General features: G+C 35.1%; 1 protein-coding gene across 2 annotated transcripts in view; it reads right to left on the bottom strand.

The window, feature by feature from the left end:
• Positions 1 to 24,738, bottom strand: part of ZNRF2 (zinc and ring finger 2) — an 82,712-nt gene that overhangs the window by 5,380 nt on the left and 52,594 nt on the right. The window contains exons 3-4 of one of the 2 annotated variants that reach the window (XR_010158405.1): positions 10,800 to 10,876; positions 5,801 to 5,906 (exon numbers count right to left, since the gene is read on the bottom strand). Coding sequence is in view for 1 of the 2 variants with exons in the window: in XM_003318233.5 (XP_003318281.1) it covers positions 5,801 to 5,906 (106 nt within the window). In the remaining variant the exon portion in view is untranslated. The remainder of the gene's footprint in view (positions 1 to 5,800; positions 5,907 to 10,799; positions 10,877 to 24,738) is intronic. The other variant, XM_003318233.5, reaches the window with a different exon arrangement.

Here is a 24,738-nt window from a genome sequence, read left to right as displayed (position 1 = left end):
TCTAGGGGACAGCATAGATATAGAACATTTCCATTATGGTAGAAAGTTCTATTTCACAGTACCATGATAGGTGAAAAAATCAAGGTCTACTAACTAGCTATTACTTGCCTAACAGCTAGCAAGTTATCCAAGCAGGATTCAACCTGTTCAACTTTTCATTGGTGACATATTTCAAATTTACATATGCCGCAAAGCTACAAGACTTGGTTAATATACTGAAGGGCAAAATTAACATTTATCATCCTCATGTCCAGATAGGTTGGTTTGGTAGGTAAAAGTGATAGATGAAACTAAAAAGAAAAAAAGGTAGAGTACCACATCAACAGGTTCTTTCAAATATCTGAATTTCAGCTGCCATTAAGACTTTTGTTCTCGAAATATATAGCCAGTTTGGCTTAAGACATTGTTTTCAGCCTGCTCTCTACCACTTGGCCCTGGAAGTTCCACTGTGTCTACCAGAAAACCTCTTAAAACAAAATTCTGAGCATCAAATAAAATACTCCAGATGTGTTAATTCATAATATATCTGAATAGTATCTATTTGCGAGCTAACATGAGTACTCCTTATTTTACAACCAGGTAACTCTGGCTCACCACGAGAAAGTAATCATTTAAAACTCCAGGTCCTCTTCACATAAACGTCTGTCAATCTACATATGTTCCATTCTAGGCTATATTCATTTGTTATTTACATGATTATATTCCCTTCTCTCAGACCCAGCAGGAAAGCACTATTCTCAATTTGGTATTTTTCATTTCTAGGCATCTTCTTACTCTATATAACTATATATGTGTATATTCTAAAACAACATATAGTACTGCTTCCATGTTTAAAATTTTATATAAATGCTACCATAAAACAGCATTATGCTTTTTGTAACTTGCTTTTTTTGCTCAATTTGAGATTTGCAATTGTTAGTAAGTCTCTTGTTTTTACATTTTCGCTTTTTGTTTTTTGAGACGGAGTCTTGCTCTGTCGCCCAGGCTGAAGTGCAGTGGCAACATCTCAATTCACTGCAAACTCTGCCGCCTCCCAGGTTCAAGCAATTCTCCTGCCTCAGCCTCCTGGGTAGCTGGGATTACAGGCGCCACCTGCCACAAACCCAGCTAATTTTTTTTTTTTCCAGTAGAGACGAGGTTTCACCATGTTGGTCAGGCTGGTCTTGAACTCAGGTGATCCACCCACCTCAGCCTCCCAAAGTGTTGGGATTATAGGTGTGAGCCACTGCGCCTGGCCTGTTTTTACATTTTCATTGTGTACAACATTCCATTATATAAATATAAACAATTTACATATACATTCTTTCACTGATGGACATTTTCAATGATGCTATGAACATTCTTTGAGATAAGGAGTTTGCGCCCAAATACAAGTTAATTTCCTCACTAATCACACTGTTTCAAATGACTTTAAAAAATCACAGCAAGGCTTTCTCAATGAAAGAAGCATAGTGTTGATTTAACTGGCAGAAACTCTTTATTGCCTTCTGGACTTGTACTTTGAATAGTAGCACTGTCTTAGAGCAAAAGATCAAGAGTTTCTCTAGGGCATATATGTAGAGGTGGAATTACTGAGTTGTAGAATATGTACTCCACACAGCTATTACAGGGTTATCTACCAAATATGCCTATTTATATTATTTATTGGCCAATTGAGGGTCCTTTTTTCTGAATTAACTGATAGTTTTCTAGGAAACTATTATCCAGGTATTTCAGTTATAATATACAGGCTTTTGATAAACACTGCTTTCCACAAAACTTTAAGCTAAAGTAACAGGGCTTGTGGGAAAAGTCAGGTTAAAGGCAGACTACTCAAATAACACAGTTTTATCACCAGAACAAAGACATGCTCATTCCTAATAAATAGAACACGACTGTAAATATGTTTTTTTAAAATGGTGAAGTTAGCCTTACAGAAAGAGGATTAAGGTAGGATTGAGACTGCTGAGTTATGAAGAAAAAAGCTAATGCACAAATTGTGAGAACTGTGAAATATTAGGACTCCACAGCAAAGCCCATGGTCTAATTAAACTAAGAGTAAGAACATGGGGAGATGGGTATACTGTATTCTTACATAGCTCGTTGTTAGCATATATGCTTTCATCTGCTGTTATCTGATGAAGCAGAACATTAATGTGCTGGAAAATCTTATGTAGAACCAGTAAGACCTGTTATTATACTGTCTTCACTCTCCCATTTACCAAATGCAATGAGTTCACTGCATTACAGAAAGTCATAGAGGGAGAACGCTATTTCCAATACCAAACCTCTTTTATTATGTGTGTTGAAAAACAATCCTAGTATAAAGTCTAGTTTTTTACTTTTTTGCTGGGTCATGATACAAATAAGTTTTAAATTTTAATACAGCCAAATTTATCAATCTTGAAATTATTTCTTGGGGAGAAGTGTATCCCAGACAAAAAATAATTCCCTACCAAGAAGTCAAAAACATTTCCACGATTTTCTTTCCTCACCACTTTAGATTTTGGTTCCAGAGGCAGGTATTTAGTCAACCTGGAATTGACTTTTATTTCAAATGCAAGATAAGGACTCAACTGTTTTTCCATATCAATAACCAATTGATCCCAGCACCATTTATTGAATAGTTCATTCTTTCTCTCCTATACTGTAATTTCGTCTCTGGCAAATCAATTTTTTTCATTTATTCAACATTTATATAGCATCTATTATGTATGTGCCAGCACTTGTTTATACCCTTATACTCTATGAAGTTGTTTCTATTGTCTTCATCTTATGAATCGAGAGAGAAAAAAACTAACTTGACCAAGATCACACAGAGAATCAGTGGAGGAGCTGGGATTCAAATGCTGAGTGTCTTGACTTCAAACTCCATGCTCTTAACTCTCATGCTATGCTGTCTCTCCAGATAGGTACAAGTGTTTATGGACTCCATTCCGTTCCACTGGCTCACCTGTGCCATTTCCATACTGTCTTAATTAATATGGTCTTATAATAAATCTGTACAGGACAAGTCCCACCAACATGGTGTTCTTCTTCATGAGTGTCTTAACTGTTCTTGGCCCTTCACTCGTTGGTTCCCATGCAGTTTTGGCAGCAACTTGTCAAGTCACATGAACTAACTAGTTGAGATTTGACTAAGGTAGTATTAACTATATAGATCAATCTGAGGTAAAATGACATCATTATGACACTGAGTCTTTCTATCCACAATATGGTAGATGTCCAGATTAATTTCAGATTACCTGTATCTTTCAATAAAGTTTTCAAATTTTATCTAAAGGAAAGTCTTACATATCTTTTATAAAATTTAATCCTTATAAGCCTTATAGTCCTTTTAGTCTCTGTTGACATTAATGTTATAGTTTAAGAGATATTTCCTTTTTTCTTGTTGCAATATGAATGCAACTTATTTCCATAGGTTGATCTCATATCTGGCAACCCTGCTGAACTCTCACAAATTTTAATAATTTATCCAATATTTATTGTTAGCTTTTATTTTTAAATCATTAATATGCAAGGATAGAATTTTACTGAAAGCTTTCTCACATTTATTGAGTTAATGTTTCTTTCCTTTGTTAATGTAGTAAATTACATCTATACATTTTCTGTCTTACAGTTTCTTTGCATTGCCTAGCATAAATGCAACTTGGTCATGAGGCATTATTTTAGATATATATTGTTAGATACTTATTGTTGAGTTGGGTTTGTTGATATGTTTTTGGACTGTTATATCTATGTTCATGAGACTGTTTTCTAATTTTCTTTCCTGTACTGTCCTTATCTGAGTTTGTATCAAGTTTATACTTTTCTCATAAAATAAATGGGAGAACCTTCCATCTTTTTCTACTTCTTGGAAGAATCTAAGGTTGTTAGCATGGTGTTCTTTGGATATCTGGTAGAACTCATTGTTGCACTGTCTCTATAGGCCTGTTTTTTCTCATTATTTTTAATTTCTTCTGTGTCTGAATTCACATTCCTCATTTTTTCAGAACAATCCTGTTCTGAACCAACTGGTGGTTTGTGGGTCTCTAGTGTGTCATTTTAAAATTTATTTTCTTCTCTGATCTTCACTATTTTTTTCTATTTTCTTTGTGTTTATTCTGCTGTTACTTTTCTGATTTCTTAAGTAAGAAACTTGGCTTATTGGGTGGTTTTCAGCCTTTCTTTCTACTGTAACATGAACCTTGTGAGGATCACTCTAGGTACTTGCCAAAAACATCACTGTTATTCAGTTCTGAGTATTTCCTGCATTCCATGATGATTTTTTCTTTGATCCACAAGTTACTCAAAAGGATGTATGAGGATTATTTATCTTTTTATTAGTGACATCTAATAGTAGTCAGTGTACAGCATCCTATATGGTACCAATTCTTTGTACTTTGCTGCGATTTGCTTTATGGTCTAGGACATGATCAATTTCTACAATACTTCATGTGTGGTTGAAAAATATGTATTCTCTAATCAATTGATGGGCACAGATACAAATACATATACACATCAGTTAGATCAAACTTAACTGCATTGCTCTATTTTTCTAGGTCTTGATTCATTTTTTGTGTATGTGGCTTGACTCAATGAAAGGCGTACTGAAATGTTCCATTATGATGATAAATTTGTCAGTTTCGTCTGAGGGTTTTATAAATATTTTGAGATGTTATTAGATACATAAAAATAGAATGTTATTCCCAGCACTTTGGGAGGCCAAGGCGGGCAGATCACGAGGTCAGGAGATCAAGACCATCCTGGCTAACACGGTGAAACCCTGTTTCTACTAAAAATATAAAAAATTAGCCGGGCATGGTGGCGGGCGCCTGTAGTCCCAGCTACTCGGGAGGCTGAGGCAGGAGAATGGCGTGAACCCGGGAGGCGGAGCTTGCAGTGAGCTGAGATCACGCCACTGCCCTCCAGCCTGGGCAACAGAGCGAGACTCCGTCTCAAAAAAAAAAAAAAAAAATAGAATGTTATATACTTTTTGTCATTCTATAGGAATTCTATCCCTAATAATGCTTTTTGCTGTAAAGTTTGCTTTGTCTAATACTAGTTTAGCTTTGTAGTTTCTTTTAGTTAATATTTGCCTGGATATAGTTTTCTATCCTTTTACTTTCAAATGTTATGTATACTTATGTTCAAATGTGTTGTTTATCAACTACCTATCCCAACCTTTCAATCTGTTTTTCAACCAGTGGGTTTGTTCTATGTGTATTTATTATAACTGATATATTTGGATATATTTTTGTATCCATATTTTGTTTTATTTCCTCTGTTTTCTCTAAGTTTTCCCCCACCTCATCTTAACTTAAGTACTGTATTTTCATCAGGTTGAAAGTTATAGTTTTCTTTTTGTGGTTACCTTAAACTTTTTTTTTTAACCCCAAATTTTTCCTGTATCACTCTAAAAGCAAGAAGACCATATGAGAAAGCAGACAGGTTTTGGAGTCAAGCAGATTCCAAATCTACTGGAATCTCAACTCTGCCATTTACTAGCCTTGTAACCTTGGGGCAATTCCATACTGTCCCTTAGCTTATTTTCTCAATTGTAAAATGCAGTGGTTACAAGGCTTACATGAGATAATTTATTCAAGAAGCTATGGACAACAGCTGGGTCATAGCAAATGCTTTAAAAATAGTAGCCTTTTGGATACAAACAGATGTGGGTTCAAGTCTTAGTTCAAATAGAGAAAAAAGATCATTAAGTTTTAAGAAGTGTGTGTGAGACAGGGAGGGGGTGGTTTCAATGAAGATTCCTTTTCAGCCCTAATTACAATGTCTGAAACTGTGAGAACAATCTTTTACTCTAATACCAACTTGGTGAACTTACCCTTTATGATATATGCATAGACAAGGCAGTCGTGCTATAGTATCTCCCTGCTGCAATTCTTCAAGGCATATTGCACATTCCCCAGCATCTTTACTCAGTACATCCTCTGAAGAAAGAGAAAATGAATTCAGGACAATAAAATTATCCATCAAATTGAAAAAAGAATTACGTGAATGCTAACTGATAAAAAGTTGTGATTCCACCTTACTTGGCATATCTTTTCGCCAGAAATACATAAAACTCAGCATGTGTATTTGAAATACTATTCATAAATGACTGAATAATGTTTACCTTTACTTCCATTGTCTCACGTTTTCATTTCTATTTTATTGAAGCATTACGGTAAGCAAAAACAGTACAGAATCACCCAAATTGGGCAGATTTTGCTCTATAACTTTATCAATAAGCTAGTTATTTGTACCATGAATTTCTTTTCCTTTAGTGTGACCAAGATAGTTCAAAGAAGTTTACAGTGTAATGTGGCTAAAAAGACATGAAAATAAAATACTATTATAATTTTAAAAATTATAAAATAATAAAATTGGGTAAGTTCAAGAAATCACCCCGAATGTGGGACTTTTAAAAAGTTGCTTAACTCAAGAAAATGCAAAGGAATATCAAAACTTTTGTATAGATTCTGAAAGAGACTTTTGGCAATCTGAGGATTTCAGAACTGGATGCAGCAATTCTTCATAATCTTTTTCCATGACAATGGCAAGCCTACTCCAGGCATTAATTAGAGTGGCTTCCAAAAGGATCTGCAGGGTATTTAAAAACAAACAAACAAAAAACTCTATGGTGTGCTTAAAATCTTCAAGGGTAAATCTCTTTATAATGCAAATGTTCCTTTTGAAAAATGTTAAGGTTCTCTCAATCCATGTTTTATACTGAAAATTTAAATTATATTCTAATGCTAAATTTTAATTTTTAAAAGCAGTTTGCTTAAAATAGAGTATGTAAGCCAGATTTACTTTGTGACTGTTTTTTAAATGCAGAATAAAACATGCCATTACTGAAGAACATGGACAAACTGCTCCAGAGTATATGTTCTTCGTTTACAGAATGGAAAGCTAAAGCAGGAACATGCAATATGAATTTATATTATAAATAAACAAATTACTGCTTTTCAAAATAAAAAATCAAATATGCTAAACGGTAAAGACTGCATCAATCTCTACCTAAATTCTGAAAGAAACAGAAAGGCAGGGACGTTTTCTAAAGTTAAGTATTTGTTTGATATGCCCATTCCTCCTATAAAAACCAACCAACAAATTCGACTGTGTACATTATCTGTAAGAGTACCCTGCAGAAAAATTCATTCTATAAGAAGTGGTTCTTCCCTTTAATTATTCATTTGAGACTGCACATTAAGAAGGAACACAGACTCTATTTGGTCTACATAAGAGAAGATACCAGGAGATGATTTACTCAGAATGCTGGAGGAGGTAACAGGGCACCTTCTGCAGAATAAGCAAAGGCCTCAGCAAGAAGGGTTTATATCAGCTGAATGGACTGAATACGTTAGGAGTGATTTGAGCTAACTACTGGGCAGCTCACAAGCTAATATATTACAGTCAGAAACTTAAGCAGGTAAAGATTTCTGGACAAGCAAAGCTGGATAAACGGAAAATGTTATTACCACTTCCCTGAAGTGCCCTCCCTTTCCCCATTTTTTTTTCTCTTGGCCCTAGAGATCCTACCCACTACTCCTACCCCATCCTGCACCCCATGCCTTTTCTCATTCTCTTGATCTCCGTTTTTCTCTTATTGTTCTAGTATCTTTCAATAGGAGATTCAGATAGGGAACAAGTTTAATGTGAAGCATCTAACTGATAGCAGTGAGAACAAAAAGAAAAAGGATCTAAAGGAGACACTAAAAAAACTTGGTAAAGGTCTATAATTCCAAGTAATATGGTATATTCTCACCACTTACGTATTTTTTCATCACAAAGGTATACCATTCTTATCAAAGAATTATGTGAGTGTAAGTTTCACAACCACCTTCAAAAAGTTAACCACCACTTTTTATCAAACCTAAAACATCAATGGTCATAATATGCACCATTAGCTTTATATACCACCAAGTAAAAAAAAAATGCTTCCACCAAACTATGATGCAACATCGATTTTAGACGCATCTCATTTTCAGAGCTCTTCAAAGTCTTTGAGATGAGAATATTTTAAAAGGTCTACATTTTATCCTATTTATAAGAAAATTTATAGTACAACAAAGACAAATCCAACCTGCCTATAATTAACAGAATGATACATATTTTAAGAACACAATGCTATTTTAAAATTGACAGAGGCGAGACTTATCCCTCAGATGCTTTGCAGGTACTAAGTTTAAACAATCTTTTTAGTGTAATTCAGAATGCTGGGTTAAAGTCATTTTAAAAATAAGCTCCCTTAAACCCTAGCAATAAAAAATAATCAGAACTGTACTTCAGAATTGTATTTTCTGTTCAAGAAAAGTATACCTGTATACAAAAACATCCCGAACACACTGATTTCAGTGCAGAAACAGCCTAATATCCACTAAAAATAGCTTCTAGTGACATAATCTCTGCTCAGAAAATTAAAAGCTAATGTTAACGTATTGTAGCCACTGATCAGTTGCATTTGATAAGCAACTCTGAGTTAGAAGATAGTTCACTCTGACTTCAAAACCTCATGATTACAGCTTCAAATAGCAAATGCTTAATTTTCACATTTTAAAGTCTTGTTTCCACTAGAATGTGTCTTTGTATGTTTAAAAACATTTTCAGTTTTGAAAATTCACTGTGGAATGTGATTAATTTTTGCCTACCTGGGGGTTTGCTAGACTAGTCCCCTCTCTCACCCCTATAATGACACTTTCATTCAGAGGAAAGTTTTGAGCTTTTGCCTTCACATAGGTAACTACATTTCACAATTGTGAAAGACTTGTTAGTAATGTGATACATTCATACTTAAAAACAGGACCTGGAAATACCACTAAACCCAGGATACTAAAGCATCTTCAAGACAGTTGGGAAAAGATTAAAAATCTAAAGATCAGTTGAAAACATTTATGAAGATAACACCCACAGGGATTAAGGAGTCAACACTTCAGAACTGGAATATCTTGGGGTAGACTACTAACTAGCCAAAACTCATTAAAGAAGCAGAGAAGGGAACACTCACAGATTTAACTACCATAGTTGGCTAGTCTGGATTCCTCCTCCACAAGCTATGATCAATGGAGACACAAGAGATGGTTAACAGGGAACTAAACGTGTTGCTTTTTAAAAAGTGTTATTGCTCATACCTCAACATCTAGAGTAGTAAAAGTTAAATGAGCGCATTGCTTATCAGTTTAATGCCTTGTCTTATTCATGTAATCTATGCATTAATTTAGATGTACTGATTACAGGAAAAGAAAAGTTAAAAGACTGGAAAAGAGCAATGATTACGATTTTTAACCAGAAGTGGGCACTAGAATCACTTCAATGGGTGCATTTTCAACATATACCAAAAAATTATATGTACCTGAGTCCCACCCCTGGAGATTCTGAAATATATGCCTGCCTCACAAATGCGACTGCTATCAAAGAATAGCTTGTTTAAGTAGAAAGAGCCTAAGATTTAAAGTTGAAAACTTAATATGAATTTCCATTCTCACGAACAAGAATGTTCGTCAACCTCAAGTTTCCTTTTATTCTTCTGTTAAAAGTACTCAAAATATTAGAGATGAAATTTTAAAGAATTGTGTGAAAAAACTTTATAAGTTATAAAAAAACACTATACAAAATGTTAGTTATTATCAGATAGTACTTCATGCACCTCTCCAAAAACAAAGTCAGTCATCTTCCTATTTCTTTTTCTCTCCACCTTGGTATTCCACTTGTTTCAAACCTGAACAATGTCATCAAATAACTCCATGAAGACCAGGAACTTAGGCGCCTATTATAACTGCCAGGCTGGGAACAACTCCAAGCATATGACACTGTCTAATTAATTTATGTTTTGGCTTCATTCTATATTTTAAAAGGATTAAAAATGTGTACTTTTTAATGTGCTTTTGACATATTTAAGTCACATGTTAATCCTATGAAGTAACTATTGTTACCTTCATTTTACACATAAGGAAACTGAGGCTCAAAGAAGTAAAGTAACTTACCAGAAGTTACTAAACTACTAAGTCCTGAGGTCAGGATTCAAATTTAGACTAAGTCCTTGGCATTTTTCCTACTTCATGAATTCTGCTACAAGAAACAATTTCACTTTAAAGCAACGTAAATACCAAAGCAACTGGACTGTTTTAAACAACTAAGTTTTAAATACTCAAGCTACATATTTAGAGGAAGTACTCTCAAAACTGGTCACACGCTTTATCTTCTGGATAAAATAACTGAAATGACCTCACAATTAACTGCTTACACAATTTAAAACAGCTCTGTCCAATAGAACTATGGACGGTGATGAAAAAACATCTTTTATCTGTGCTGTCCACAATGGTAACCACTAGCCACATATGGCCTGAAAACAGCACTTGAAATGTGGCCTGTGCAACTGAGAAACTGAATTTTTAATTTAATTTTGGTAAAATATGAAACCTTAAAATATATAATAGGTAATGAATATACATTTATAAACTAGTTACAAACTTCTGTTACTTGATATTTCACTTACAGCTTCTCAAGCTCTTAAAATTTGCATTGTCCAAAGAAATTACTTAAAATTCAAGCAGCCAAATATGCAAAATTAAAATACTTAGCAGGTCCAAGCACATATCCATATAGTTATTGCAGATCAAGACGACATGGAAAAAAAAAAAGCAAACAGCCAAAATTCTTTAAAAACAAAAAACAAAAAACCAAACCAACAAATAAGACTAAATTTGTTAGGCAGCCAAGGAAACTTCATGCGAAAATTTCATAATCATCACAACTTTATTTTCAGATCAAGCATCCAAACAGGTATATGATCTTTTCAGCAAAATACAATGCCAAGCACTATTATGGATCAGGCATTTTACCTGAAGACTTATTTTTTGTTCTTGAACCCTCAATGATAGCAGTAGAAAACAAAAGCAGCGGAAATGTGAAATAATCCCTAGAAAAATCAAGAATTAAAAAAATTTACAACATTAGTGAAAAGCAATTACTCAAAGAACAAAAAGTTGGGGCTCACAAGTTTTAATAATAAATACTTTCAGATATTAAGTTATCTCTTATACGTATAAAAGAACGTAACATTAACTAATTCTTTCAATTACAGATCCATGAGCTATTACTGTACTCAAATATAAATAGGCTTAGAAATTATATTTAACAAAGGGAAGTTGCCATTTTCACTGTAAGATAAATGTATCAGTAAAAATATGGGAATAACGTTTATTAATCTGGGCTTCTCTGCCTAGATGCCACTGAAAATTACTTTTTCAATGCCTCTCTAGTTTAAATGTAACTAAGAATTGATCGTTACACATGTAGCTACTCTTCATCTGCACTGTTAGAAACTTAATGCAAAATTAAGACTATTCTTTAGGAGGAAATAAAATTTGTTACTCTTTTGATGATGACTTTTTAAAAAAAGTTTATACTCTTGGGAATATTCTGGAAATCGAAATTCGGTGAATTCGCCAAGAAAATGTAACTAAAATAAAATGGAACACAAATCACAAACTCTAAAAGCTACAATATACAAAAGGAGCACTAATTCCACACTTAGACATAGCTTTCTTGGGCCTTTTTGCTCCTAACTTACCTTAAAAAGCTAACTCAGGATTAAGTTAAGTATTAAGTATTTACCTAACAAGCCACAAGTAGTCACACAAGTTGTCTAGAAAATTATTAGATTACCAAGTTATTTCCCAACCATGAAATCAAACTAAGATAATTTTCCTATGCCCTCTCATTGTCACAAATCAACAATAAACTAAAACTTAAAATCAATTACACTGATTTGTTAAAACCTAAACAAATATTTTCCTAAATGAGTTGTCTACATGAACAAGAAAAAAGATGGAACTATTGAATACAGACCAAAATAGAATAAAGTATACTTTGAAGTAAAATTTCAGGTTCATTTCTCTTCAATCACTAGGAGAGAAAAGCACCAGTCCTGAAAACACAACAAAGCTAATATCTTTATCTGATTTTCAAGCTTATTACTGTATACTTTTAAAATTAGACAAATGTTTAAATTTTAATGTATGTAGGCTCATAGTGGCAATAAAAGAGTCCAGCAATCTGGGTAATACATAGCAATTTTTTTTTTTTAATTTACAGTTTAGTTTCAAACTCCAACTCTTCCAATTTATTATGGAATATAACAGGATAATAGTACCTACCTCACAGGGTAATGGTAGAAATAAGTAATACCTCTCAAATGCCTAGTGAGATACCTGGAACAGAGCAGGTATGTTCTGAACACTAGCTACGTGATTATTCGCAAGAAGGGAGTCTGAGTTTGTTTTCTGCAATCTTAAGTGGTAATAATGATAAAACCTGCTTGACCTGTCTCTTAGGATCCTTGTGAAGATCTAAGGAGATAACGCAAATGAAGGCAGTCTCATGGAAAAAGAACAGGCTTGAGCTTTGGACAAGTCACAAACCTCTTTGAGCCTCATTTTCATAAAATAAATTGCAAGTGATAATACCTACATCTCACATGGTCTTTAATACTGATGATTAAAAATAAATCTAATGAATGTGAAAATGTGTAAAAGGCACTAAATGTTAGCTGATTGTAAACAAAATTTTACTACAGCAATATTGAAATAAGCTGGAAAATGCCAATTCACACAGCTATGACAACATACAACAATAAATATCAAATGTTACATCAGAACTATCATTAGATTTATAAATCTGGATTCGATATCATTTTGTTAGAATGAATTTGAGGAGTAGTATTACAATGTGCATATCTACTACTGTTTTTGTTGAAAGTGAAGTATGTAAGTAAGGCTTTTTCTCTTCTGCTTCTTCTAGAGGCTATGAGATAATTAGCAGGCTGACTATAATCAGTATGCATGGGTCACAAACTCAGATGCCTAAAGATGCGGCTCATCTTAACTATTTTATAAGAAAAAAGAATAGTACAATTGTAACAATAAATGCCTGTTGAATTTGGTCTTGGTTTCAGGGATTTTTAGAGAATGCAAGCAAACTGGTACATGCAGTCCTATCAAAAAGGGGCAGCTGCTTTTACGAGTAGAATGCCATGGGAAAATAAAGGCCCAGGGTGGCCAGATGTATATTAAAGCAGGTGGAAATATAGGTATTCAGATGAATATTCTCATTTGTGAATGCTCAAAAAACATTTCTGATGCTGTGTAAGCAAAATAAAACATGGCTGTGAGTCAGATGTGGCCAATCCTTTGCCACCTCTGTATTAAAGAAACAGCGTAAATTCTATGAGGGCAGGGGACCTTGTAGATTTAGCTTATCCCAGCATGCAGCATAGTGTTTTGCACATTCTAAGTGCTCAATAAATATTTTTTGAACAACTAATGAAGCAACCGATCTCAGAAGACTAAGGAAAACACCAAGCAACAAGTGAAGAGCCAATGAACAGAGAAAACGCCCCAAAGCAATGGGTTGTTGTTGCCACTGACTTGAGCACTTTGACTGCTTGTGGTTTTGGTGACTCAGCTGAAGTCAGATCTTTTTTTTTTTTTTTTTTTTTTACATTTTTAAGTGTATTGACTTCTTTATACAGGAAGTGCGTGTCAGCCACTCAACCAAAAAGTACTGAATATATAAATGTGCCAAGTTTACCAATAAATGCTTGCATGTTTATTAGTATATGTGGGTGAAGTATTAAAAGTATGTATGAACAGGAAAAATATTTAAAATGTCCATTCCTGAGATATTAAGGCAAAACATAAAATTCTAACATATTTAGAAAAATCAAGTATCTAAGAACCAGCAGCTCTGGCTAAATTAGAACTTATGCAACATGAACAACTGAGAATTCTTTCTTGATCCCCTTTACCTTGCTCCTAAACTACTAAAATAACTGTGACTAATTGCTGGATCCTGGAGAATATAAATCTAGATTCATCTGAAACCTCAGGTAATGTAACCAACCATGTGAGAATCAAGAAACAGCAAGTGTGAAGTTATTTTGTTTTATTTTATTTTTTTTGAGACAGAGTCTTGCTCTGTTACTTGGGCTGGAGTGCAGTGGTACAATCTCAGCTCACTGCAGCCTCTGCCTCCTGGGCTCAAGCGATTCTCCTGCCTCAGCCTCCAGAGTAGATGAGACTACAAGCATGTACCACCATGGATTTTTTTTCTTTTTAATTGTTCTAAGGAAAGGGTGAAAAACACATTGATTTGGAAAAAGGTTTATTTCTTTTCACTGGACTTGGTCAATGTCCTCTAATCCTTAAACTGCCCAAGCAGTCAGCAGTACCTAAGTGAATCTAACAGAGCAGGGAGGAAGGCTGCTCTCACTGACACTGAAAGCACCAGAAAGAAGCCAGAGTTGGGATGAAAATGAAAACTCTCTCTGCTCCAAGGAACAATTTCCAAATTCAAACAAAAATTCTTCGTGTGACAGGCTACTGACCAACAGGCTCACAAAAGAGAAATAACTTTCATTCTATTTTTTTCTATTTGAGAAAAAAGATAACAGTATGACCGACATAGGTAATGAGAGATTCTGTAACTGGTAACATTACATAACTGAGAAAGATCATTAACTATGTAAGTATATGCAGGAATGGATGAGGGGGAATCACACCAAAAAATTTAAATAGGCACTTACTATAGGGACAGAATAAATGAGGGAAGACAGGAAGGAAGGAGGCAACAATGATGACAACTTTAGCAGTAAAAATTCCTAGAATGAAAAAACCCGTAATTTTTCAATTTAATATTTCAGAGGCAGTGAAAAAGTCACTGAAAATAACAAACTAGTGGTCTAGAATATCATGTAAATAACTCCAAAGAAACCAAAAACCATTAATAAAACTGTAAGACAGAAGACAAATCTAAAAACTCTAATATTAAAATTATAGAAGTCACAGGAAGAATAAAAGGAACAAACAAAAAACAATCAAAGAAATACTAGAAGAAAGTAATCCCTAGGCTAAATAAGACTTGATTTTAGACTGAAAGGGCTCATGAAGTCTCAAGCAGGATGAATTAGAGATAGGAATAGAGTGAAAAAACACTTAAATAGATGCAGGATTAATTAGAGATGGGAGTATGGTGAAAAAACAAAAAAATTCTGGCTTTCAAAAATAGAAATTATGTTGTAAGCTTCCAAATGGAAAGACTAAGTTATTAAAATTAAAAAAAAAATAGTGAGACAAAGCCAGACTTCTTATCTACAATACTGCAAGTTAAAAAGTAGAATAACTTTGGCCAGGCACAGTGGCTCATGCCTATAATCCTAGCACTTCGGGAGACCGAGGCAGGCGGATCACCTGAGGAGTTGGAAAACAGCCTGGCCAACATGGTGAAATGCTGTCTCTACTAAAAATACAAAAATTAGCCAGGCGTGGTGGCAGGCACTTGTAATCCTAGCTACTCAGGAGGCTGAGGCAGGAGAATTGCTTGAACCTAGGAGGCAGACGTTGCAGTGAGCCAAGATCGTGCCACTGCATTCCAGCCTGGGCAACAAGAGCAAAATGCCACCACATGCGCGCGCGCGCGCGCGCGCACACACACACACACACACACACACACACAAAATTAGACTTAACAGAAAAAAAAAACACTGAAATTAAAAATCCTATATACACCCAAGATAGCATTCATATGTAAAGGCAAATGAAAAAATATTTTGGGCGTCTAATAGCTCAGAAACTATACTACCCATTAAGACTGTCCAACGAAAATTACTCATGGAAGAGCTCCTAACAAACAAAAATTATAGTAAGAATGAAGATCTCAGTAACAGAAAAATAAAGAGTGTAAACAACAGCAGAGAGCAAGAAAACATGTATAAGCGAAATTAAATCTAAATAGATAATGCTGTATCTGGAACTGTAACGTAACTATGGGTTTTTGAAACAAAAGCAATATTCTGCCAGTAAAAACTTAATGTGAAGTCTAAATTATCTCCTAATAACCAGGACTTGTAGAGAGAGGCAGTGGAGGGTGGGGGAAGTGAACAAGTATATCAGGGGAAGAACTCAGAGACAATCCCTCATTCTGACAGAATAAAATAACCATGTTTAACGATATACACTAAAGTAAGGTAACCACTAAAAGAACAAAAAGGTGCATAATAGAAGTTCTAAATTAATCTGGAGGAAAGGAAAGCAACTTGATCCAGAAAAGGCTAGGAAGAACAAAGTAAATAATAAATAATTTAAAAAAAAAAAGAGAAGGACCACCACCAAATTTACTAGTTAAAATACAAATGTGTAGGTTCTGAATGGTATAACAGAACACTATATATCCACTATCTAGCCTCAGTAAATCAACATATTTACCATGAATACTAAAGAAAATAAGGAAGCAACTGTCCAAAAGCACATACAAGGATGAGATCACAAATGAGGATGAAACCTGAAGGGAAGGGAAAAAAAAAGCTATTACAAAAATGAAGGTAAAACTAGAAGAAGCACTAGAAGAAATCACAGGAACATCAAGGGGTAGAAATGAGAAAAATAAATAGAAAATGAAGAGTTAAGAATTAGAGGGAAAAAATGTTCTCTACAGAGAATGAGAAAAGGAAATGCAGTAATGCCTATCTGTAGTCAAAAATAATATTCAAGAAAACATTACAGAAATAAAAGTAGATCTAGATCTGCATATTGAAAGGGCACACCGAGTCCTAAAAACTGACCCAGAAAAAATCAACACAATTTCAACCCTAGTTGATACCGGTCATAAAAAAGAGTTCTTTGGGCATTCTGGAAAAAGACTAAGTCAATTTTAAAAGGAGGACAAATCAGGTGGTTTCAGACTTCTCCACAGAAACACATTATTATACTTGTAAGACCAGAAGAATGCTTAATATGTCCTCAAGTAGAGAAGGTATAACCCAAAGATTTCATACCCAGTTAAACTGTTATTCAAAAAACAAAAAGACACATAGATAAGCAGTCTGTGTTAAACATGCAAGAAATCTAGGTAATTATTTCCCATGAGCCCATGTGAAAGGATTTCTATGAGGATGAACTTCAGCTAGCCAAGAGACGTCTGAAAAACACTAAAGCAAAAGGATTAGCAGTGGCAGCTGAATCTACGTAATGGTAAGATTAAAACAAAAGTGGGAACATTGATTAGATAATGTATAAAGTATCTACCTAGCAAAAATTAAAAGAGGTGAGGATGGATGGGGGGAAGATGATATAAATAACTAGGTGTCAAAAAGTATTATTTAAAGCTAACAAAGCAAAGAGAAGTACAAAAAAAACTTAATAGTATAAAAGCAAACATTAGGTAATGTAACAACTAAAATTAGAACACGGGAAGGAAGGAGAAAAATTGGAAATACACTAATTTCATTATTGCTCATAGAAAAAACAGTATCTAAAAATAAGAGGTATTCTATAAAATTATAAAAGTAATCACTAAACACAGAAATACAGTTATAAGAAATACAATTAGAAACACCACAGTTATTTCTAATCAAAAGAAACAACACAGTTATTTCTAATTAAAAAAAAAAAAGAAACAAGAGCTGGGGCCGGGCGCAGTGGCTCACGCCTGTAATCCCAGCACTCTGGGAGGCCAAGGCAGGCAGATCACCTGAGGTCAGGAGTTCGAGACCAGCCTGGCCAACATGGTGAAACCCCGTCTCTACTAAAAATACAAAAATTAGCTGGGTGTATGATGGCAGGCGCCTGTAATCCCAGCTATTCGGGAGGCTGAGGCAGGAGAATCGCTTGAACCTGGGAGGCAGAGGTTGCAGTGAGCCGAGACCGCGCCACTGCACTCCAGCCTGAGTGACAGAGCAAGACTCGGTCTATTAAAAAAAAAAAAAAAAAAAAAAAAAAAAAAGCTGGCCACCCAGTGAAACATTTTTAAAAAGTCATGAAACCAGAAAGTATAATGACAGAATTAGCACTGACCATATTAAGAAATATAAATGGGCTAAACCAACAAAAACAAACAAACAAAAAACAAAGATTAGATTGGATTGCAAATAAAATCTAACCCTGTACTGTGTATACAAAAAGCATATAAGAAACAAAAAATATTCAGGAAATGAAAATGAAAAAAAAAACTTATCAGGCAAATACAAACTAAAAGAAAGAATGAATTACAATCTTACTGTTGACAAGGTTGAACATAAGGCATAAACATTAAAGGAGACAGAGGAGCTTTTATAATATTAAAAAATGCAATTTGCACCCAAGTTATAATAGTTATGTTTATACCCATATAACAGCAGCAACATTTGTAAAGGAAAAAAATATGCAATATAGAGAAAAACAGAAACATGAGTAGTAGCACACCTTAATTCACCTTAGTCCACGACGATCAAGTGAATTTAAAAAAAGATGAATATTAAAGACCTTTTTTTGAAACAGGGTCTCTGTCATCTAGGATGAAGTGCAGTAGCATTAAATTTTATCTATGTCTTTTTGTTTTTTCAGAGACAGAGTCTTGCTCTGTCATCCAGGCTGAGGTGTAGTGGTGCGATTATAGCTCACTGCAGCCTCCAATTCCTGGGCTCAAGTGATCCCCCCACCTCAGCCTCCCCAGTAGCTGGGACTATTGGCATGCACCACCACGCCTGGTTGACTTTCCTATTTTTTAAATAGAGATACGGTCTCACTATGTTGCCCAGGCTGGTCGGGTCTTGAACTCCTGGTCTCAAGTGATCCTCCTGCTTTGTCCTCCCAAAGGACCTTTTAAATTACACATGAATAGGAAACATTCGCCAAGTGACCTTACATTAAACCACAAAGAAAACAGTAATAAATTTTGAAAATATAAAACTAGTACAGACAACATCCTCTGATCACAATGCAGCAAAACTAGGAAACAAATAGCAAAACCAGGGGGAAAAAAGTCCTCTACACTTGGATATTTAAAGATACTCTCAAATAACTTTTGAGTTAAAAAAGACACCCCCAAAATACAAAGTACCTCATCTAAAAAAAAACACTACTTATCGGAACCTTTGAAACAGAGCTAAAACATCTTCAGAGAAAAATTCATAGACTTCTATACTTATGCTGAAAAACAAGAAAGAAAAATTAATACCCCCAACACAATAAACTCAGAAAACGCATACCTAAGGAAAGCACAATAAATAATATAAACAAAAGTCTAAATTAATGAATTAGAAAACAGAAAAATTATAGACTAACAATGGATCTCTCTGCAGAAACCCTACAAGCCAGAAGACAGTGGGGGCCAATATTCAACATTCTTAAAGAATTTCAACCCAGAATTTCATATCCAGTCAAGCTACGCTTCACAAATGAAGGAGAAATAATATCCTTTACAGACAAGCAAATGCTGAGAGATTCTGTCATCACCACGCCTGTCTTACAAGAGCTCCTGAAGGAGGCACTAAATATGGAAAGGAAAAACCAGTACCAGCCACTACAAAAACATAACAAACTGTAATCACCATCAACACTATGAAGAAATTGCATCAACTAACAGGGAAAATAACCAGCTAGCATCATAATGATAGGATCAAACTCACGCATAACAATATTAATTTTAAATGTAAATGGGCTAAATGCCCCAATTAAAAGACACAGACTGGCAAATTGGATAAAGAGTCAAGACCCATCAGTGTACTGTATTCAGGAGATCTATCTCACATGCAAAGACACATATAGGCTCAAAATAAAGAAATGGAGGAATATTTACCAAGCAAATGGAAAGCAAAAAAAAAAAGCAGGGGTTGAAATCCTTGTCTCTGATAAAACAGACTTTAAACCAACAAAGATCAAAAAAGACAAAGAAGCGCATTACATAATGGTAAGCGGATCGATGCAACAAGAAGAGCTAACTATCCTAAATATATATGCACCCAATACAGGAGCACCCAGATTCATAAAGTAAGTTCTTAGAGACCTACAGAGACTTAGACTCCCACACAATAATAGTGGGAGATTTTAACACCCCACTGTCAGTATTACACAGATCAACGAGACAGAAAATTAACAAGGATATTCAGGACTTGAACTCAGCTCTGGACCAAGCTGACGTAAGAGACATCCACAGAATTCTCCACCCCAAATCAACAGAATATACATTCTTCTTAGCACCACATCACATCTATTCTAAAATTGACCACGTAATTGGAAGTAAAACACTCCTCAGCAAATGCAAAAGAATGGAAATCATAACAAACAGTTTCTCAGACCACAGTGCAATCAAATTAGAACTCAGGATTAAGCACAACTACATGGAAACTGAACAACCTGCTCCTCAATGACTACTGGGTAAATAACAAAATTAAGGCAGAAATAAATAAGTTCTTTGAAACAAATGAGAACAAAGACACAACGTACCGGAATCTCTGGGACCCAGCCAAAGCAGTGTTTAGAGGGAAATTTATAGCACTAAAATGCCCACAGGAGAAAGCGGGAAAGATCTAAAATCGACACCCTAACATCAAAATTAAAAGAACTAGAGAAACAAGAGCAAACAAATTCAAAAGCTAGCAGAAGACAATAAATAAACTCAGAGCAGAACTGAAGGAGATAAGAGACACAAAAAACGCTTCCAAAAAAAATCAATGAATCCAAGAGCTGTTATTTTGAAAAGATTAACAAAATAGGTAGACCCCTAGCCAGACAAAGAAGAAAAGAGAGAATAATCAAATTGACACAATAAAAAATGACAAAGGGGATATCACCACTGATCCCACAGAAATACAGACTACCATCAGAGAATACTATAAAAACTTCTATGCAAATAAACTAGAAAATCTAGAAGAAATGGATAAATTCCTGGACACAGATACCTTCCCAAAACTAAACCAGGAAGAAGCAGAATCCCTGAATAGACCATAATAAGTTCTGAAATTGAGGCAGTAATTAATAGCCTATCAACCAAAAAAAGCCCAGGACCAGACGGATTTACAGCCAAACTCTACCAGAGGTACAAAGAGGAGCTGGTACCATTCCTTCTGAAACTATTCCAAACAATAGAAAAAGAGAGACTCCTCCCTAACTCAATTTATGAGGCCAGCATCATCCTGATACCAAAATCTGGCAGAGACACAACAAAAAAAAGAAAATTTCAGGCCAATATCCCTGATGAACATTGATGCGAAAATCCTCAATAAAATACTGGAAAACTGAATCCAGCAGCACATCAAAAAGCTTATCCACTACCATCAAGTTGGCTTCATCCCTGGGATGCAAGGCTGGTTCAACATACACAAATCAATAAATGTACACATCAACAGAACCAATGACAAAAACCACATGATTATCTCAACAGATGCAGAAAGGCCTTTGATAAAATTCAACACCCCTTCATGCTAAAAACTCTCAATAAACTAGGTATTGATGAAATGTATCTCAAAATAATAACTATTTATGACAAACCCACAGCCAATATCATAATGAAGTGGCAAAAGCTGGAAGCATTCCCTTTGAAAACCGGCACAAGACAAGGATGCCCTCTCTCACCACTCCTATTCAACATAGTATTGGAAGTTCTGGCCAAGGCAATCAGGCAAGAGAAAGAAATAAAGGGTATTCAAACAGGGAGAGAGGAAGTCAAATTGTCTCTGCTTGCAGATGACATGATTGTATATTTAGAAACCCCATCGTCTCAGCCCAAAATCTCCTTAAGCTGATAAGCAACTTCAGCAAAGTCTCAGGATACAAAATCAATGTGCAAAAATCACAAGCTTTCCTATACACCAATAACAGCCAAATCATGAGTTAACTCCCATTCAGAATTGCTACAAAGAGAATAAAATACCTAGGAATACAACTTACAAGAGATGTGAAGGACCTCTTCAAGAACTACAAACACTGCTCAAGGACATAAGAGAGGACACAAACAAATGGAAAAACATTCCATGCTCAATGGTAGGAAGAATCAATATTGTGAAAATGGTCATACTACCCAAAGTAATTTATAGAGTCAATGTTATCCCCATTAAGCTACCAATGACTTTCTTCACAGAATTAGACAAAACTATTTTAAATTTCATAGGGAACCAAAAAAGAACCCATAGAGCCAAGACAATCGTAAGCAAAAACAACAAAGCTGGAGGCATCACACTACCTGACTTCAAACTGTACTATGAGGCTACAGTAACCAAAGCAGCATAGTACTGGTACCAAAACAGATATATAGAGCAATGGAACAGAACAAAGGCCTCAGAAATAACACCACACATCTACAACCATCTGATCTTTGACAAACCTGACAAAAACAAGCAATGGGGAAAGGATTCCCCATTTAATGATGCTGGGAAAACTGGCTAGCCACATGCAGAAAAGTGAAACTGGACCCCTTCCTTACACCTTATATAAAAATTAACTCAAGATGGATTAAAGACTTAAACATAAGACCTAAAACCATAAAAACCCTAGAAGAAAATCTAGGCAATACCATTCAGAACATCGGCATGGGCAAAGACTTCATGACTAAAACACCAAAAGCAATGGCAACAAAAGCCAAAATTGACAAATGGGACCTAATTAAACTAAAGAGCTTCTGCACAGCAAAAGAAACTATCATCAGAGTGAACAGGCAACCTACAGAATGGGAGAAAATTTTTGCAGTCTATCCATCTGACAAAGGGCCAATATCCAGATCTATAAACAACTTAAATTTACAAGAAAAAAACAAGCAACCCCATCAAAAAGAGGGCAAAGGATATGAACAGACACTTCTCAAAAAAAGACATTTATGTGGCCAAGAAACATATGAAAGAAAGCTCATCATCACTGGTCATAAGAGAAATGCAAATCAAAACCACAGTGAAATACCATCTCACGTCAGTTAGAATGGCGATCATTAAAATGTCAAGAAACAATACTGGAGAGGATGTGGAGAAATGGGAACACTTTTACACTGTTGGTGGGAGTGTAAATTAGTTCAACCACTGTGGAAGACAGTGTGGCGATTCCTCAAGGATCTAGAACCAGAAATACCATTTGACACAGCAATCCCATTACTTGGTATATACCCAAAGGAGTATAAATCATTCTACTATAAAGACACATTCACAGGTATGTTTATTGCAGCACTGTTCACAATAGCAAAGACTTGGAACCAACCCAAATGCCATCAATGAAAGACTGGATAAAGAAAATGTGGCACATATACACCCATGGAATACTATGGAGCCATAAAAAAGGATGACTTCATGTCCTTTGCAGGGACATGGATGAAGCTGGAAACCATCATTCTCAGCAAACTAACACAGGAACAGAAAACCAAACACCACATGTTCTCACTCATAAGTGGGAGCTGAACAATGAGAACACATGGACACAGGGAGGGGAATATCACACACCGGGGCCTGTCGGGGGGTGGGGGGGCTAGGGGAGGGACAGCATTAGGAGATACACCTACTATAGATGAAGGGTTGATGGGTGCAGGAAACCATCATGGCACATGTATACCTATGTAACAAACCTGTGTGTTCTGCACATGTATCCCAGAACTTAAAGTAAATTAAAAAAAAAAAATGGGCACAGCATCTTTGGACAGGAATCTGGCAAATAATTACCAAAAATAGAAATGTACATAATCCCTGATTAATAAGGAAGGCTTCAAGGATTACAACCCACAGACATACTCATACACACACAAAATACCAGGAACAGTTTAAATATCCATCTATGGACACAAGACTGGTTAATATATTGCAGTTTATCCACCTATGAAATATAAGGCAATTGTAAAGAATGATGAAGGTCGTCTGGAATAACCGCTAGCACATATTACAAATGTTCAGAATTGTGTACAGCAGGGTATCACAGTGTAAAGTGTACTGTGGGAAGAATATATGTATCTTTGCATATACATTAAATATCTCTGGAAGATCACAAGAAACTGGTAGTACTGGCTACCTCTCTGTTAAGGTGATTCAGGTGAGAGGGAGAGTTTTCACTGGGCATACTTTGTATCTCTTTGCATAGGAACCAGGCAAACATATTACCTGTTCAAAAATAAAATTTAAATTAATTTAAAATAGAGAAAATTAATTATTTTATTAATTTATTTATAATAAAGAAGCAAAGATAGCAAGCAAATGCAAATAAAAAAATTGGGGAAGACAATTCTCCATGGGTGTCTCATGTTTCTGCAGGTTTTAGACTATATTTTCAAACATGTTTGTACGAGCGAATAGCCCTGGAAAATAGAGACAATGTCAACTCCAGAGAAAACAGACATGCCTACTTCCCAAGATAAAAGATCTAGCTTCCCAAATCTCAGGGGTTCCCTCTTCCACAATGCAACTCACTGAGTATGGAGATGTCACCTGGCCCTCTTGGGGCTTAAGGAACTGATACAAAAAAATGCTAATATTCTGGCTATTGCTATGAGTAATAAAGTTCCGTGATTTTGATTAAGGAGTCTCATATATTCTGTAGGAATCCAAAAAAATGTAGCCAGGCTAACTTGCTGGCTGGCAAGTAGGCTATAATCTCAGACCCTTCACAGTTACTAACAAGCATAAGAAAAAAAAATTAGATAAAGTGAATATAAGGCTAACAGCCTTACATGGGATAGAGATGAATACTTTATAACATAAAAAGATTCAATCCAAAAAGAATATAAGTCATAAATATCTGTGCAAACAACATAGTTATGAAATACATAAAACCAGAAAACATTGCTGCAAGGCAAATATTACCACAACAAGTAAGAGACTTTAAAAATGAGAAAAAATTGATAAAACCACAGCCACAGTAGGGATGCTTTAATAAACTTTTTAAATTTGTCAGACTATGTAGATCAAACAGAATAAAGGATACAAAATATTTCAATAATACAACCAAATTCAATTTATGGGAATTACACCCACATACACGCATGTTTTCTAATACATATATA

Source organism: Pan troglodytes, chromosome 6, assembly GCF_028858775.2.
Source record: "Pan troglodytes isolate AG18354 chromosome 6, NHGRI_mPanTro3-v2.0_pri, whole genome shotgun sequence".
NCBI classification, from domain to species: domain Eukaryota; kingdom Metazoa; phylum Chordata; class Mammalia; order Primates; family Hominidae; genus Pan; species Pan troglodytes.
The sequence above is the reverse complement of the archived record's forward strand: the minus strand, read 5'-3'. Positions and strand labels throughout refer to the sequence as shown.